Source organism: Pectinophora gossypiella, chromosome 26 (genome assembly GCF_024362695.1).
Source record: "Pectinophora gossypiella chromosome 26, ilPecGoss1.1, whole genome shotgun sequence".
NCBI lineage: Eukaryota > Metazoa > Arthropoda > Insecta > Lepidoptera > Gelechiidae > Pectinophora > Pectinophora gossypiella.
In genome coordinates, this window is record NC_065429.1 from 3,196,486 (window position 1) to 3,213,939 (window position 17,454).

Here is a 17,454-nt window from a genome sequence, read left to right on the forward strand (position 1 = left end):
TACTTAAATAACTTTGGAACAACCTTAGTTGATCGCCACGAACACCGAAGGATTCAAGCTTATTCAGGAGTATCGGAAACGAGACCGTGTCGAACGCTTTGGCAAGATCCAAAAATATAGCAATGCATTTCTTTCTTTTATCTAGACTACGTGCCAAAAAATCTGTGAGTTCGTGTACTGCTTGAGCTGTTGACTTTCCTTTCCTAAAACCATACTGTCTGTTACTTAGTAGGTAATTTTTTTCAAGGTATTTGACAAGCCTGACGTTTATCAAACGCTCTAGTACCTTAGACAGTACAGGTAGCACTGATATTGGGCGATAATTGTTGACAAGGTTTCGTTCACCGTTCTTGAATATTGGATGGACAAGAGCCCTCTTAAAGACTGATGGGAATACCCCGGTATTCATGGACAGATTGCATATATGCGTTAATGGAGGGATTATGGTGCTTTTGTACATTTTAATAAAGGTTGTAGAAATATTATCCCAGCCAACTGCGCAATCGTTTCTCAGTGATGTGATAATACGTTCAACTTCAGCATTATCAGTAGGAAGAAAAACTAGCGAGTTGGATGCAGATTGGATGGACTTACAATATTCAACAGCTGTGGAATTAGAAACTCTATTACTTATTTTTTCAGCCAGTGTTTTCCCAATATTTACAAAGAAATGGTTCACTTCATCAACAGACTGCTGTGGTGTATTTTTACAAGTTAGTAAATCACGAGAACTTGACCGATCCTTGCTTAGGTACGCAACATCCTTTATTACCTCCCATAGCCTTTTATTATTTGACCCAGCCTCTCGTAGCCTATTTTTATCAAATGCCCTTCTGACTTTTTTTTTATATGTTTTTTGTTTATATGTTAACCTGAGTATTTCATTGTTTGGAGTCCTTTTAAGTTTCTTATTTAGTTTATCCCTATTTCGTATGCATCTTAATAGACCTGGTGTGATCCAGGGTTCGATTGTTCTGCGGCGACGAGGAACAATTTTCACTGTAGTGTTTTGCTCAACGGTATTTCGAAGGATCTCAACCATTTTGTTTGCGGCTAGGTCAGCATTGGTTTCCAAAAAGATATGTGATAAATCAATTTTTAACATGTCCAAATGAAGTGAGTCATAGTTGATTTTTGTGCAGAATTTACTGCCATTTAGAGGCTTTAGCATAGAAAGTGATAGAAGAGTAGCACGGTGATCAGTGATGGTAGATTCAATGACAAGCGTCGCAGCTTGATGGTTGGACTTCATAATAACATGATCTAGGCAAGTGAAGGAGACAGCGCGCGTGGGAAGGGTGTGCGCTGGCAGTAATCCGTGTGAAGCTAGTAGATTCAGATAATCATCTGCGCGCGGATGCTGGCTGTCAGGACGTATGTTGATGTTTATATCACCAATGACGACTACTGTTTTATAAGAAGAAAGGCTAGAAATTATATGACTTAATGAGCCCAGAAAGCTCTCAACATCAGCAGTCGCCGGAGGACGATATATCCCAAGAATTGCCGTGTCTTGTCCAATTTCAACTAAGAGACAACTAGCGTCCGCAAACGCAGGTTCACTTACAGATATATTTTTCAAATTGCTGTTTATATATATTATGACTCCATCGTTTTTATTTGTCGGATTTGTTGAGCAAAAATAAACATAATTATTAAGTGGAGGGATATTAGGGTTTAGTTTAAGCCAACATTCTGTGAGCACGAAATTTGATGAATAAATATAAAAAAGATGTTTAAAAAAAACCATTTTTTTAAATTAAAATAAAAAATAACTACTACAATAGTCGTGAGCTTAAAAACATATTTTTTTTAGTACTGCCTCCGCGTCACAGAAGCCGCGCCGCGCGTGGTGCCAATCATATCGAGGGCTTCTACCAATAGCCGTACGTCGATTATCTGCGTAGATAGCATTCGTTTCGTCCATCGAAGTCACTGCTGGGCAGCAGGGTTGGTTATAATAATGAAACCTTTTTGGACACGAACCTCAAATCAGCACAGCTGTTAGTGAAGCTATGCGTGGTGTCTTGCAGGTTCTTAGCGGTGGGTGCGTCAGTGACTGTTGGCAGCACCGCCCTGGCTGCCTGTATGACGTGCCCGCTTGGCTGCAGCAGGGCCTCGCACGCTGAGATGAGATCCAGCTGGGCCACAGCTTGCTCTGGCCTCGTGGACGAGACCTTTACCGCTTCGACCACGCGTGGCACCGTGTCAGTTAGCGTGCGGCATTCTTGGAGCAGGGTTTCCTGTTAGACAAAAGATAGAATATAAATGTTTATTTTTTATAAAGACACCACATTCTTAAAACCCCGCAGAACCAATTCCTCGGTTTGACTGTGGGAGTGGAGTCAACACAGTCAACTTAAAACTTAAAAATGAACAAAGTATCCACACCTCACCGAGCTTTCTATTAGACCAACGTCATAGGCGGTGAGCCGTATCGCTGTCTATAACTGTGAGTGTACTTTAGATTCTAACCGGCGTTACCCGTTTGAGAAGAAAAAAAAATACGTTTACACAAAAAAATTACGATTTAAACTGTAACCAAATCGACGCTCTTGTCGGTGTAGCATTCTCCATGCTACTTTTTAGAGAAAAATAGGGCAATGGTTTCCCTCTTGTCTTCCGCCCCGCAGTACTCTATCTGAGGCGAGTGGGATGGCGCCCAGAGTAGTCTATTTCACAGCCGTCTAGGACTCCTGTCCTCCGCCTCTGAATAGTACCAACCGACCAATGTTAATATGAAGATATTTTAGAGTTTTTTATTTACCTGTGAATATTTGTTAGTGTTGTACCGCTCGGCGTGTTGTGAGCTGGCTACCAGCTGCGTGGCGCTGCTGGCTGCGTGCCTGGCACTGTCTTGAAGCCTAGCCAATTGCGAGCCCACTATGTCTTGCCCCTGAGCGTAGTCGACCGTGATGTAGCGTAGTTCTTCCGCTGCTTTGCGGAGAGCTTCTTGTTTCTCGCGATCCTGAGAGAGTGGATATTTTTAATGAAGTTTTATTGGATGTTTAGAAGATATAGAATGTTAAGGGGTCCAGTGGTTGAGCGTTGGGGTCACGATCCGGATGCCCTGGATATGAATCCCGGTATGTATCACAAAATCACTGTCATTGCAGATTGCACTCGATTGTCCGAATTGAAGATGATTCGTGCTTCATAAGGCAAGTTTCTGCAAGACCCGGTTTCTGCCTATCGACGTAAATAAGTAGTTATTACATCAGACATGTCAGGGGCGTTTGGCGGCTTAGTAATAACCCGGAGAACAGGGGTGATGGGGTTGTTCATCCACCTCACATCCCACACAACACTGAAGAAGAATCAAGTTTTTAAATAACACACAAAACCTAATAGCGGGGTTATTTAGACGACATGTCTGACTGCAGTTATATACTGCAGACTTTGAAATCTTCATTCTCCAAGAAAGTTTCAAGAAGAAAAATAAATTATTACAAGTTTCTTTTGCCTTTTGCCTACGAACGCATTCACTACTTGGCCGGACAAAGGATTGCATTACCTGTGGGGATGTAGCGCACTGCCTGGCAGCTTCCACCATCCTCGCGGTGGCATCAGCCAGCAATTTTGCTGCGGCCAGCAACTTGCGCTGTGCTTCTGACGGCTGTTTCTCTGCCTCCGTCTACAAGATAAGAAGTGTTTTGTTAGGATAATACGAATAATGCGATCCCAGGGGGAGTTCTAAAGTTGCTTCCGTCCCGGACAACCTGGCTATAGGACGCATTCCAGACGACGCGGTAGACCTCCGTTTTACCTGGATGGCAGTCGTGAAGAGGGATCTCCAGAATGAATAATTACTACCACAGACAACGCAGGACCGGCAGGCCTGGCGACGCGCAATTAGGAGAGCCGACCCCAAGTAAATGGGGATGAACCAGGAAGAAGAGAGATCCCAGGGGGTTACCCCCCTCTCTTCTTTAGCGTATTTAAAAATAAGCATTACCACTATTTACTTGTATCCGTGTGGGTAACTGTCAGATTACAAACGATAGCAATAAGTGCGCAATGTTAGTAAAATGTCAAATAGCAATATTGCTTTTTAGATTAATTGCTTTATGGCGACCTTTTTAATATATTTATGTATAAATTGATGATTCCAAGTGTAACTATGTTCCTGAGTTTGAATAGTCCGAAAGTAAGATATCCGAAGACATCTTTTGGCGGCAGCACACCCGCCTCCCCCCTCCTCATGGCCAAACTTAGTTATCACTCTCTTCTTCTAATCCTATTATCTCCTGCTGGGATGTAGGGTTCGAATAACAGACTTCCACTCCCGCGATCTTTTGCAGTCTCTGTAGCTTGCTTGCTATGTAGCTTTTACTTATCACGAATGAAAAACCCACCTTGATATTAGTGATGAGGGTAGCCGTGGCTTGTCCCAGCAGCCTGGCATGGCGCACCATCTCACTGGAGTCGGCAGCAGTGGTCACTCGTTCAGACGCCACCATTACTGACTCTACAGAGCGCTCTGTCACTGTTGGTTGGACGCGACGCTCTGTGGACGAAGGGATTGGTTAGGTTAATCAGTCATTTAAGAATGTCACTGTGGTCCTGTGGGACACCGGCTTGCTTCTCAAACTGGGGACGCCGGTTCAAACCTCGGTACGGTCACGAGCATTAATATGTATTCACTTTGGTACCATGTCACATTAACTTTTTTGACAAATTGAACAGTAAGTCTCACTAAATGTCAAATATGTTAGTGCGAGAGTCCTAAAGTGGGTACATTATATTGCTCGTGACTGTACAGGACTGGCACCAATGATTTATCTTGAGTGGTCACTGTGGTCCTGTGATTCACCGGCTTGCTTCTCAAACGGATAGCGCCGGTTCAAACTCCGGTACCACATTTGTACCAATGGCAGTTTTCAGTGACACTCTTGGCTCGACCATTATAGATGATGCTTTACGGCTGACTACCTATCACGTTGGTCTAACAGAAAGCTCGGTTAAGTGTGGATACTTATTTCATCTTGCGATGGATGTACTTCTAACTACCCCGGTTTATGATTTCAGCTTAATCTGGGGAAGGGAGAAGGAAGGTCGACTACCTTATTGTGGGGAATTTCGCTGACTACTCACCGAGGTTGCAATGAGCTAGCAACTTGTCCAACTCCTGGGTGACGCGTTGGGCAGCTTGCGTCAGCTGATCGACCCCCGGGCCGGCGTGGTCGGGGACGAGGCGACAAGCGTCGACTAGTCGGTCGACCGCTTGAGCGACTTGTCGCGCCGCGCTGATCAGTTGCTCGCGACACGCCGGGTTTTGTAGCGTTGGTGCTACGACCTGTGAAGTTTTGGAAGATTTATGATGGGGTACAGATTTTTTTGTCTTGAAGGGTTTCTAAAAGGTTTAATTATACGTGTGTACTTTTCCAACTTATATTTAATGTCTTTTCTAAATAAATTGGTTTTCAGATCGTCATATCGTGAAAAAGAAAGTCAATTTACGACCCTAGACTGATGACATTGTCTTAAATACCACTAAATGGCGGTTTTGTGCGGAACCCAAGGGTATGGAGCATGAGCTTCAACTGTATAAGTGCGTGTATAAGTCCTAAACAGGCAGGTGTGATAACGGCTGAAATGTCTTTTTATATTAAAAGGTTTGCGTGTAAGTAAGTAAAAAAGTAAGTCAAGACGTGGGCTAAGTTGGCACACGCTTACCTAGTAAATGCCTATTCTCTCTAGTTTTGAGGAAGAATAGGCAGGGAGAAAAGCATACACAGGGCAGACTTCTCTCCCCTAGCATGAAATTTGATGTCAACTAGACAAAACATCCTGGCTCGCGCTTTCATGTTTGGATCATAGATACATTGATATCACATGGGTTGCAGGATTTGTGCCCGGTTAATGGCAATAGCCTCCTATTACATGGGACTTAAACATAGCTGGCGAGGAGTGGGTGGAAATAGTATTAATCTCATAACAACAACCGACATAACATGGCTACGTTGTAGACCAAGCAGTACGTACAGTCATGAGCAGTATCATGTACCCACTTTAGAACTCTGTCGCACTATCATATTTGACATTTAATGAGACTTACGGTTTAATTTGTCAAAAAAAGTTAATGTGACATGGTACCAGAGTGTATACATATTAATGCTCGTGACCGAACACCAGGGCACTGTGATCCACACGTTTTTTTTTTACCTTTGATGGGTTTGCTCTTGGCCCTACACTTCGCTTCGCTTTTGTATAATACAACCTGGATCTCTCTCCCCTACCAAGTAATTAAAACTGGGCATAACATCAGCAACGTCACTAGACCCTTACCTTGGCACAAGCGACAAGCTGGCTGGTGGCCAGAGCGCACTGCGTCGCCGCGTGTATGATGGTGTTCTGCAGTGGCTGGTCGTCGCGGCATTGTGCTGCCACGTTCTTGGCTTTGAGGACCAGGGCAGCTGTAGTGTTGGCCACTGCCTTCGCCAGGGAAAGGAGGATGTCCTGTTGAGAAGAGGGCTTTAGTTTCGGTGGTGTTTTTGGTTTAAGTTTGTGTGTGTTGAGTACGTGATAGCTCTGTTCGGAGAACGCGTGACTTAGATAGTAGTGTCACGGGTTCGAATCCGGGCTCGGGCTCTAAACAGTTTAAAAAAAGAATTGGCCAGATTTCCTGGCTATCATTATTTTGCGTATGACTATCGTTTACTTCACTATGACACCTTTGAGAGATCTATATAGAAGTCAGGAATCCCTCTTTGTACTTACTGTTTGCTCTTGTGTTTTGGTTGTCGCCATAGCACACATACACTATTTCAATGAATTTTCAAACTTTAGAATATTATTGTTTCTATAACAACGTATATGTAAGGTCACTCTCCGTCCCGCACCCTCAAGATCATGCTCAAGTCCCTGTTTTATACAGTGTTAGTGACATCGTAACGAATACTGAGGGGGATGATTCAGACCGGATTTCTGTCGGATTTTTTTTTTGATTTATAAAATTATTTTCAATTCTATATTTTTGCGACGAAAAATTCCATTTGATATCATCTCAGAATCATGGTCTGAATCATCCATCAAGTTTTCGTTACGATGTCTCTAACACCCTGTATATATGATGTCACATTGACATGACCTTGAGCGCAGTCTCAAAGCTGAGATTTGTTTTACTTTATTTTTTGACGTGACTTATTGTAGATTTGCCGCAGATGGCATTAACTACAGTCATGAGCAATATAATGTACCCACTTTAGGACTCTGTCGCACTAACATATTTGACATTTAGTGAGACTTACAGTTCAATTTGTCAAAAAGTTAATGTGACACGGTACCAAAGTGTATATATATTAATGCTCGTGACCGTACATGGCCGGACAAAGTAGTTTATTACTCATCATCAGCCCATTAACGTCCCCACTGCTGGGGCACGGGCCTTCCCTATGGATGGATATGGAGATCGGGCCTTAAACAATCACGCGGGCCCAGTGCGGATTGAAGCACGGAGGAGCTTGAAAACTTTTTTTGTGGTCACCCATCCTATGACCGGCCTTTGCGAAAGTTGCTTAACTTCAATAATCGCATACCGAGCGCGTTTACCGCTCCGTCACCGAGCTCCTCATATAATTGGCTTATGACAGTCAATTCCTGATGTAACTTTTATTTTATTTAATGTTTTATTATATACGCTATTGGTGTACCTTTTTTATAAATAATCTCAGAATAATGAGCTGGACGACGGCTGGTTGCCGTTCTTTATGTAGTATTATTCCTTCTCTCTCTTTTTTAAGAGCTGCGTTCTTGTCGGTGGAGTAATCGCCATTACTCCATAGATAGGGCGTGTACCGGCCTTTGCGAAAGTTGCTTAAGTTCAACAATCGCAGACCGAGCGCGTTTACCGCTGCGCCACCGAGCTCCTCAGTTTATTACTACCACACTATATTACAACGTCATTCTACGGGGTATATTAGTATCTACCAGTTATTTTTGTAACTACATTTACTTCGGACAGTTAGTTCAAAATAAAACCCAATGTGGTGTGGAAAGCAAATGTAATTGACAAAAATAACCAGCATGTGATGTTGTAACTTACATTTAAACTTTTGTTGTTGATTTTTTGTCTGTTTGTCCAAATATTTGAATGAAACTATCAATTGCTGCAGAGTAATTATTCACAAAAAAAAATTTGAAGAAAAAATACACATTTGTAGTCGTTTAAAAGTTTTCTTTTTTTACTATTTTAAAACTGAAAACACGACAGACTAAAAATCATCCGATATACTTAGGTTCAAGTAACGTTTCTTACCAGAATTTTCTCTGTCCAACCCCTTAGACTGCAGTGATGTATTCCTTTGTTACTAATATTTATTATTTACGATTTGTAATAATTTACTAAAGCTCGATGACGCGTGGGTACTTAGTTCATCTTGCGATGGATGTACCGCTGACTACCCCATTTGCGATATAGTCGTGAAGTTATGTTATATGTTGTAATATTTACCGTGTTATTTATAAAATTGGTCAAATTACAAGGGTTATTTAGATTAGAAACATTATTTGAACCTTATCAAAACTAGCATATTAACAGTAGCATATTAACAGCGAACCCTTCTTCTTTTTGAAGTTGGTTAAAAATAAATCCAAAACTATAATCAAGTGTATTGAATAAGGGCGTGTTCACACTACCTCCGATTTTTATGCGATCCGTGTCTGAGAATGACGGACTGTAGAAATATCGGATAACGGATGTTTTTTTTATGCGTGATAGGCAAGCATTCGACCAAAATCTCACCTGAAGGTAAATGACGAAGTGGGCTTCTTCTATCGTGTGGGTTGTGAAGTGGATGACCAACCTCATCAACCCTTGTGTCAGGGTTATTATTGAGCCGCCAAAGGCCCCTGACATGACTCATGTAACGACTACTTACTTACATCACTTACTGATGTAAGTGAAGTAACCGGGACCAACGGCTTATTGTGCCTTCCGAAATACGGATCATCTTACTTCTGGACAATCATCAGCTTGCAATGTCCTAACCAAACTAGGGATCACAAAGTGATTTGTCAGTGACATCGTAACGAAAACTTTGAGGGATGATTGAGCGCATGATTCTGAGTTGATATCAAGTGGAATTTTCCGTCGCAAAAGTATGGAACTGAAACTAATAAAAAGAAGGAAATTCTATTCCTCTTGATATCAAGTCAGAGTCTCATTGTCTTACTATATCACTAACACCTTGTATGGTTCAATGACCACTTCGTATCTATCAAATGACGGACTTGGATCGCATAAGAATCGGAATGTTGTATACACAGGGTGTTCACAAAAATAAACTTGATTCGAAAATACTACAACTACAAAATAGCACCTCTATACTACATCGACAAAATAGCGTAACAAAATAAAATTAACTGAACAAATTCAAAAAATAAACCAAACATGATTGTATAACTACAAAAATAGTAGATCTTTTTTTAATTTTTAAATGGCAACCTCGAGATATGGCAACATTCTTTGTACTGTATTGAAAATTCACAGCAAAATTAGTTATTTTAATAACTAGTTAAAATTAGTATAAATAATATATAACAAGTACATTTATGTACAATTTAGAATTTGTTAAATAAATCCGAAACCTTAAAAAATACAGGTTACTTTTTAAATTAAAATACGATCCGGATAATACTGATATACTGTACATTATTGTACTTTTTGATTAAAAAAAGTAAACATTTTTGATAAAAAAAATATAACGTTATATACAGGGTGTTATTATTAAAGTAATATTTATTTAAAGTAAAATTGTTAAATAAAGCGAGATTAGATTTTTTTTTATATTCTGCAAAAGAAACACCCTATATACGTTATTTTTCAGCTGCCCATTGCCTTAAATATCAAAATTAAAACCACGTAAGACTAGATTAGTACAATTTTAAGTCAAAAAATTGTTAACAAAAATAAAAATTATGTAAAAAAACGAAAACCCAAATTGAATAAAACACAAAAAATTGTGTTCTAAATCTAAAATAAAATTGTCATTTTGCAGTCTTTTCCCTTCAAATTTTGTCTTTCTCCAAATCGTATAATTTATAAAATCAAATCACTATTAAAATACCCAATCGTTAATAGGAACTGTACATACAAAAATAAGTACCTTATTTAAATTAAATAAAAAACAAAACACTGTGTTTACAGAAGAAAAAAATTGTGTAAAAGAAAGATTAAAAAGCAAAGGAAAACGACAGCGTCATACACTCGAGATAAAATAAATACGAAATGCAGGATTATAGATAAAAGCATTCTAAAAAATATACAATTATAGAATTCGCATACAACTTTTACGTTGTATATGTCAATGTGACAGTTCTCATATAAAAACAGGGACTTGAGCATGATCTTGAGGGCAGTCTCAGCTGTGATTAGTTTATTAATACCACCCTTATATATGAATATGTTGGCAATTGGGTAGTATCCAAGTCAACGCACTATTAAAGTTGGTATATTAAAATGTGTAAGTATATTAATGTTTTTGAGAATCGTCACTTATGGGAATAGAAGCTTTTGTGCCAAGTCGTGACTCTGTCTAATCCAAAAGGGACTACGGGTGTGAATGATGTATGACTGTATTCTACAACCCTGCATTATTTATAAGTACAAAATGTTTCAAGCGCCATGATAACATCTGTCTACCCTATTAGTCTTGTTTATGGCGACAACCAAATACGTAAGACCTCATCAAATTCAGTTCAGCAGATTTGACTGAATTAAACGAGAAGTACTATTACTGTCAAACCTTCGAAATTACACAGATGCTACTATACAGGGTGTTAAGTGATCGTAACGAATACTGAAAGGGGTGACTCATCTCATTATTCTGTGTTAATATCAAGTGGAATTTTCCATCTCAAAAGTATGTAGAATTCAAAATTTTGCGACGGAAAATTCCACTTAATACTAACTCAGAAACATGGTCTGAATTAACCCCCTCAGTATTCGTTACGATGTCACTATCACCCTGTATAATATCGTATATTAAATTAGATTCGAATCGGACGGACCGTAATTATTAAAAAAGTCTGGTTACGTAACGGTAAGTACAGGAAGGTTTAAAAGGCAACATTGTAGCAATTCACATAAAAAACAATATTGCCTATTAGACATTTCTTACCTTTATACGCGAAATCATATCCCGGACAATTATTCCAAAAAGCCTCGTTTTAAACAGATACTACATATTGACGTGTGTGTGACGTCTGACGCCCAACGATTGAAGACCGAGGGTGTGTGTGTGTGTGTGTGTGTGTGGGGGGGGGGTGAGGTAAACCTAGCTCAGCCGCTGGTGGGGAGCGGAGAGTTACCGTTCTATACGTAGTACTATTCCTTATTCTATGGCGAAATGTCAAATTGCAATATTACTTTTTAGAGGAATTGCTTGCTCTTACGTGCCCTTTTTTACCTCCCAGAACTGTTTTTGTCATCGTTGATCGTGTTACGAAACATCAACGTGTTAGAGGATCACATTATTGCGTTTACTACGCGGCAATTTGTAAACGCCGATACTCCGAAGTCTGTCCGCTCCGATTCGACTCAAGTATACAAATAGTTTGTGGTATATATATCTCCCTATACCCATGTTCACCTATCCAGTCATTTCAAAGCATTTCTCCCCTGCGTCAGTACCATTACTGGCCTCACATACATCTTTAGGCATCATACACTGCACTAGCAACGCAATTACAACAAGAACCATTGCTATCAACAACAAAATATTCAACCAGTTTTCTTGCCAAATCCTTTTTAACTCTAACTCCAGACAAATGCATTTCGGGCAACATTTTTCCTCCGTTCGAGGGCATCTACGACGACAGAACTGACAAAAACCTTTAATATTCCTATTACCAGTGTTTCTAAACGTTGGGTTATAGAAAATTCTGACTTCTGTTTTGCCTTTAGAAGGCACATTTTGCTTGTTATTCAAGTCTTCAACTGTAGTCTTTCTGTCCCTAGACTCTGTAGTGTAATACTTCTCGCTTTTCTTGACGAACGATTCTAAATCATCTTTGAATAGTTTATTAAGCTCATGTTTGGTAAAGCTGGCTTCGGCTTTTTCCATAAATGTTTCTGTTGTAGTTAGAACTCTATTATATCTGTCTAAGTTAAGTAGTTTCATGTTCAAAGACCCTGATACTTTGACGTCAGAACCCGATTTCGTGACATCATTGCTTATGCTGTGGCATTCGATTTTCTTATTAAGCCTATCATTGATTTGATTTTTTTCGTAATCAGCGAAGAACTTCTCCCTTAACAAATCGTTTTTCGTTTTAGAATTGACATTTTTATTTAAATTATCATTTTTAACGTCTTTAAAGTTTATATTAACGTAGTCGTGATGAGAAAAGTCCTTTTTGAAGTTGTAAATTTTGTCTGAAATAGTTTTTGGGTACAATTTAGGACTGTCCGTAACATTTTTGTTGTTTTTATCAACTTTGCCTTCTAGGTAACCTTCGCAATTTTCAAGAATCGCTTCAAAATCTGATCCTTTGCTTGGACTATCACCTTTTACTGCTTTTTCTTTGTTGATTTCGTCTATCGTAAGTGGCCTATTAGGTTTGAAGTAGGTATTACAATAATCTACGCTTCTATAGTAATCACTGTCGGATTCTTCTTGTATAACATCTAGTCCCCAATTCCTGGTAGTGTCAATGTCTTCGTAAATGCCATCGTCTTCATATTTGGAGTCGACAGTATCGAAATCATCACCGTATTCTTTTTCTTTGTTCCCGAAAAATACTTTATAGAAGTTGTCATAGCAATAGTTGAGTTTCCTATACAAGTATGATTTCTTAGTCCTGTGTCTGTCTGAGGGTGAGTCGGTTACCTGAGTCTCCTTGTCTTCCTCGGTTTCTTCGCCGATGGTGTGCAGGACCGTGGTGGAGGCCTCTCCGACGCGGGAGGCTGCGTTGAGCAGGTTCTGGCGAGGCTGAAAGTTGAATGGGAATGGTTTAAAGTTAGCTCAGTACACTCGTAGTAATATTTTACTTCATGCTCCACTTATAGCCGAAAGATGACGACTGACAGAAATGAATGGAAGAATACATTTTTTTTTAATTTTATGTTGGTCAACTATGCCTGATGGTAAACATAGAGAAGCCCTAATTACAGTAGCAACTGAAAAGCAACGCAATGAGTCAGTTTCGAATCAGTTGCGACTCCCATACTGGCGTACTAGGTGCTTCTTCACGCTTCGCTTAAAGGACCCCATGTTGTAAGGAGGGAACACTTGAGCCGGCCACCGGAACTTTTTAATGGTGCGCCGACCACACATAAAATAGGATACCGGCAGGAGGATGTTTCGTTGGGCTACTTACCTCCTTAGTCTCAGGTTCGGCAGCCTTCAGCAGGTCGCTGAACGCGCTGCACAGCTTCCTTGTTGCGTCCAGTAGACGATCTCCGTTGTCAGTGTCGTCCATTAGAGCCGCGATCATCTGTACGCCTACAGGGAAAGGTACGTGTTTAGATAAATTATCTATAATAATAATAATCATTCATTCGTTCATCATTCATTCCATTATTAACAAGTTGTTCCATGAGCAGAGTTGTTGCTGTTGTTGCATGAGTTGTTGTGTTGTCGTTGATGATGTTGTAATCGTAACACGAGCCATGTCAGGGGTCTGGCGGCTCAATAATAACTCTGACACCAGGGTTGACGAGGTACTCTACCTCACAACCCAGACGACAGAAGAAGAATAACTCATTGGTGCAAGTCCGGTACGGGAGTTCTTGACATATTTGATATTATTTTACCATATATGATTGTTTAAGCTTCAATACTCAGAACTACGGTACCGAGCCCGCCGGTGTGTTAGGCGATTTCCCTCATTCAGCGCTTATCGCTATCGACCCAGGGTCGATTAATTCTTCCAAATATTATCGCTTCAGACGATGCCCTGAGCCGAGGTTCGCGCAACTGGGCACCATCAAGCTTGTCGTTTTAAATTTTGTACAGGGAGTGAGCTCTCAACGCTCCCCATTTGTCCGGCTATGTAGTTAATGCCATTTTCGGCAAATCTACAATAAGTCACGTCAAAAAAAAGCTTCAACATATCTGATGGCAGAGAGGCTCACCTAGTAGCTACGAACCTCCCAACCAGTTCAAACCGACGCTTCCCGTTAGAAAGCTCTTCAAGTAGTGACAATATGTACTTACCCTTAGTCATTTCAGGCAGGTTGGTGGTGATGGTGGTAATAGCAGCTCCCACGGCTGTGTGGTCCACCTCCTCAGTCGGTCCTGGGAATAAACGGAAAAACAGTCAGTGTCGTGCATGTTAGTTATGTATGTCGAAAGCGTCAATGGCATGGGGGAAATTGTTGTTTTCGGTACGGCCAACAGCGATCGTCTGCCAGTCATATCATACTATAACATACATATCGACTACATATAACAGTCGAACATATAACAGTCGAACATATAACAGTTATTCGACTGAAACGCAAGTACCTATCCAACTTGGGGAGGGAATCAGCTCGCGACAATCCCGCTTAGTCGACGCCTTTCCTCATTCAACATTCGCAAACGGTCGACTAGGGTTGATTAATTCTTTCAAATACTACCCTCTCAGACGACGCCTGGAGCCGAGGTTCGCGCCCAACCGGGCACCCTCAGGCCTATTGTCTTAAATTTTGTACCGAGTGAGAGCCTTCAACGCTCCCCATTAGTCCGGTCAAGAAGTTAATGCCATATGCGGCAAATCTACAATATTTTATGTAAAATCATTTTGTACAAATGAAAAAAACCAGTATCCAGTATTTAAAAGTATACAAACCGGAAGTGAGCGTGACGACCTGCGCAGTGGCCGCGTTCATGGCGGCGATCTGTGACGTCACGACCTGTTTGTTGGTCTCCATGGTAACCGCCTTCCACTTGACGGCGGCCGCGTCGCCGCCCAGCGCTGGGAGCTCCGCCTGTTGGTTATGTTATATGTTACATGGTATAAGAACACCAGGTATGCTTAAAACTGACAGCTAGTATTTCAAGGTTAGCCCAGCTGACGTCATCTGACCCTGCGTTGCCATTTCGAAAAAAATAAATTACCCACGTCTAATGCCATGTACTTAATTAAGAGACTTTTTGTAATTATTTATTTTTTAGTTTGGTGCAATAAAGTGTATTTGTATTGTATTGTATTGTATTGTCCAATGTTTTTAATTTACTTTGCAAGGAAATTTTGTACTTTTAATAAAAGATTTACGTAAAGTTTTAATGATTTTTGTATACGTGACAAATATTAGTAATAAATAAAGAACTACATTAGTCAGTAATTCGCTTAATTTTCAATAATAAAATTCGCGTTCTTGGAATGTTGGAGATACCAATTGAATGGTAACACTTACGTCATCAATGGGCTAGCAATGGCGGCTTGTAGGATCGAGCATACCTGGTCTTCTTATACCTTTATCATAACATTCTTAGAACACGGCACTAAGCTAGCGGCTCGCTATGACGGCTGTTTTAACATTTGTCCCACTCATTATTTCATATTGATGAATGCATATTGACTAATGCGTCGTGTTAGTAGGAAAACATCGTGAGGAAACCCCCATTCCCGAGAAATGCAATTTCGGAGTGACCTAACATGTATTGGACTGGTTTTCCCTTCGCGGGTTGGAAGGTCAGACGCAGTCGCCTGTCAAATCTTCAAGTTAGGTAAGCGGACGGAACGGGATAATGCTGGGGGGGGACGGGGGGGACACAACTAATGCGTCCAATTCACATTCCCCGAATTCAATTCGTGCAATGTGGCGTTCAATATGGACATAAATGTTTTCTTCTTTCCTTTCTTTCGAATAGTCTCCCTACTAAGACTTACCCTAGTAAGATGTTCCTCGGTGTGCTTGATAATCTCGCGCCCGCTGCTTATGGTGGTGAGCAGAGCGCGTTGCGGCTCCGTCATTACCGATGTCACCTTCGTCTGCTGCACTTGAGTTGCCTGGGATGAAGAATATGTCAATGTAGTATAGATATATTCTGAACTCGGCTTCAAAACTACACACTACACTATACACTTTTAAAATTGTTTTTTTTTTTTTATTAAACTATAGAAGTTAACAAAAGGATTCGAAAGAAGAAGAAGAAGATAGAAATTTAAAATATAAATTTTATCAGCTTTCTTTGGGTATTTAACTGCGTCAAAGAAAAATTATAAAATACTAATCTAGAAATAGAAGCTAGTCTAACATGATCAATAATTAATCACATTTACTTTTCGTCTCATTTTCGAATTATTTATGAATTAAGTAACAATGAGTACGACGTTTGACCGCTTTTATTGATGACGTCACAGGACAGTACTTCCATACAAACTCCAAAGAAAACTTTCGTTTCGACATTTCGTGAAAAGTTTCTCATTTGACTAGGTCAAGTGGCTTCAATTTCTTGATTGGCATTTCATAATTTATCTTTTGACGCGGTCCAATAGATTATTGTATAGATATATTTTAAAATACTATAGTACCTACACAGCCCATTTCGAAGACTGTAAATCCAAGATAGCGTGGAAAAAGACAAAAGTGATTTCTGAATTTCATTGATGATAAAACAGTTGACATGAAATTAAAATTGTAAACTACTTTGTTACTATGAGCTCCTATTGGCACGTCTAGTGAATGGTGGGAGGAATCAGAGATCGGACTGGCGATCTGCTGTCAAATCGGGATTAGAAAACTTTGAACGAACCCGTTTTGAAGATCTTTACGCCAAACGCCAGATCGGAAAAGACCCGACCCAAGCCCTCCTACCACTACACTTATAACTCAAGTGGGACTCTCTATGGTGCTAATAATCTCGGTGGGGACACGAAAATTACTTTGTGATCCCTAGTTTGGTTAGGACATTACAGGCTGATCACCTGATTGTCCAAAAGTATGACGATGCGTGCTTTGGAAGGACGTTAAGCCGTTGGTCCCGGTTACTACTTAGTGATGTTAGTGAGTAGTCGTTATGTGAACCATGTCAGGTGCCTTTCGCGGCTCAATAGTAACGTTGACACTAGGGTTGTTGGGGTTGGTCATCCACCTCGCAACTCACACGATAGAAGAAGATAAGTAATATAATTGGTTTAATCTAAGGCCGAGATTTCCAGAAGCAATTCATCTAAGAAAGCAATATTGCTATTTGACATTTGTTTGCATTGCGCACTTACTTTTATATGCGCCAATGTCAAATTGCAATAATGCTTTCTTAGATGAATTGCTTCGATGTGGCCATTTTAACCCCCCAGAAAGCTTTAAAAAAAATACATAATGAAAAACAAAATAAAATAAAGCAAAATATAATACTAACGGCTGGCGGAGTGTGCCCGGTAATAATTTGCCCAGAGATCGTAGTTTGTTGCGCCCCAGTGATGTGCCCCACGGCGAACGGCTTAGCACCTACGTGGAGAAAAAAATAAAATAAAAATAAAAAAGCTGTGCTATATAAAAGCTTAGTTGTGGCTTTGTACAGT

The 17,454-nt window shown here is 40.3% G+C and overlaps 1 protein-coding gene across 7 annotated transcripts in view; it reads right to left on the reverse strand.

Annotated features, from left to right (window-relative positions):
• The window catches only part of LOC126378322 (talin-1), a 135,932-nt gene that overhangs the window by 61,371 nt on the left and 57,107 nt on the right, over positions 1-17,454 (reverse strand). For all 7 annotated transcript variants that reach the window (XM_050026521.1, XM_050026520.1, XM_050026518.1 and 4 more), the window contains exons 15-26: positions 17,292-17,380; positions 15,820-15,939; positions 14,776-14,914; positions 14,160-14,240; positions 13,321-13,445; positions 12,831-12,932; positions 6,289-6,459; positions 5,095-5,296; positions 4,356-4,507; positions 3,515-3,634; positions 2,768-2,968; positions 1,987-2,243 (exon numbers count right to left, since the gene is read on the reverse strand). In XM_050026521.1, coding sequence (XP_049882478.1) covers positions 1,987-2,243; positions 2,768-2,968; positions 3,515-3,634; positions 4,356-4,507; positions 5,095-5,296; positions 6,289-6,459; positions 12,831-12,932; positions 13,321-13,445; positions 14,160-14,240; positions 14,776-14,914; positions 15,820-15,939; positions 17,292-17,380 — 1,759 coding nt within the window. The remainder of the gene's footprint in view (positions 1-1,986; positions 2,244-2,767; positions 2,969-3,514; positions 3,635-4,355; positions 4,508-5,094; positions 5,297-6,288; positions 6,460-12,830; positions 12,933-13,320; positions 13,446-14,159; positions 14,241-14,775; positions 14,915-15,819; positions 15,940-17,291; positions 17,381-17,454) is intronic.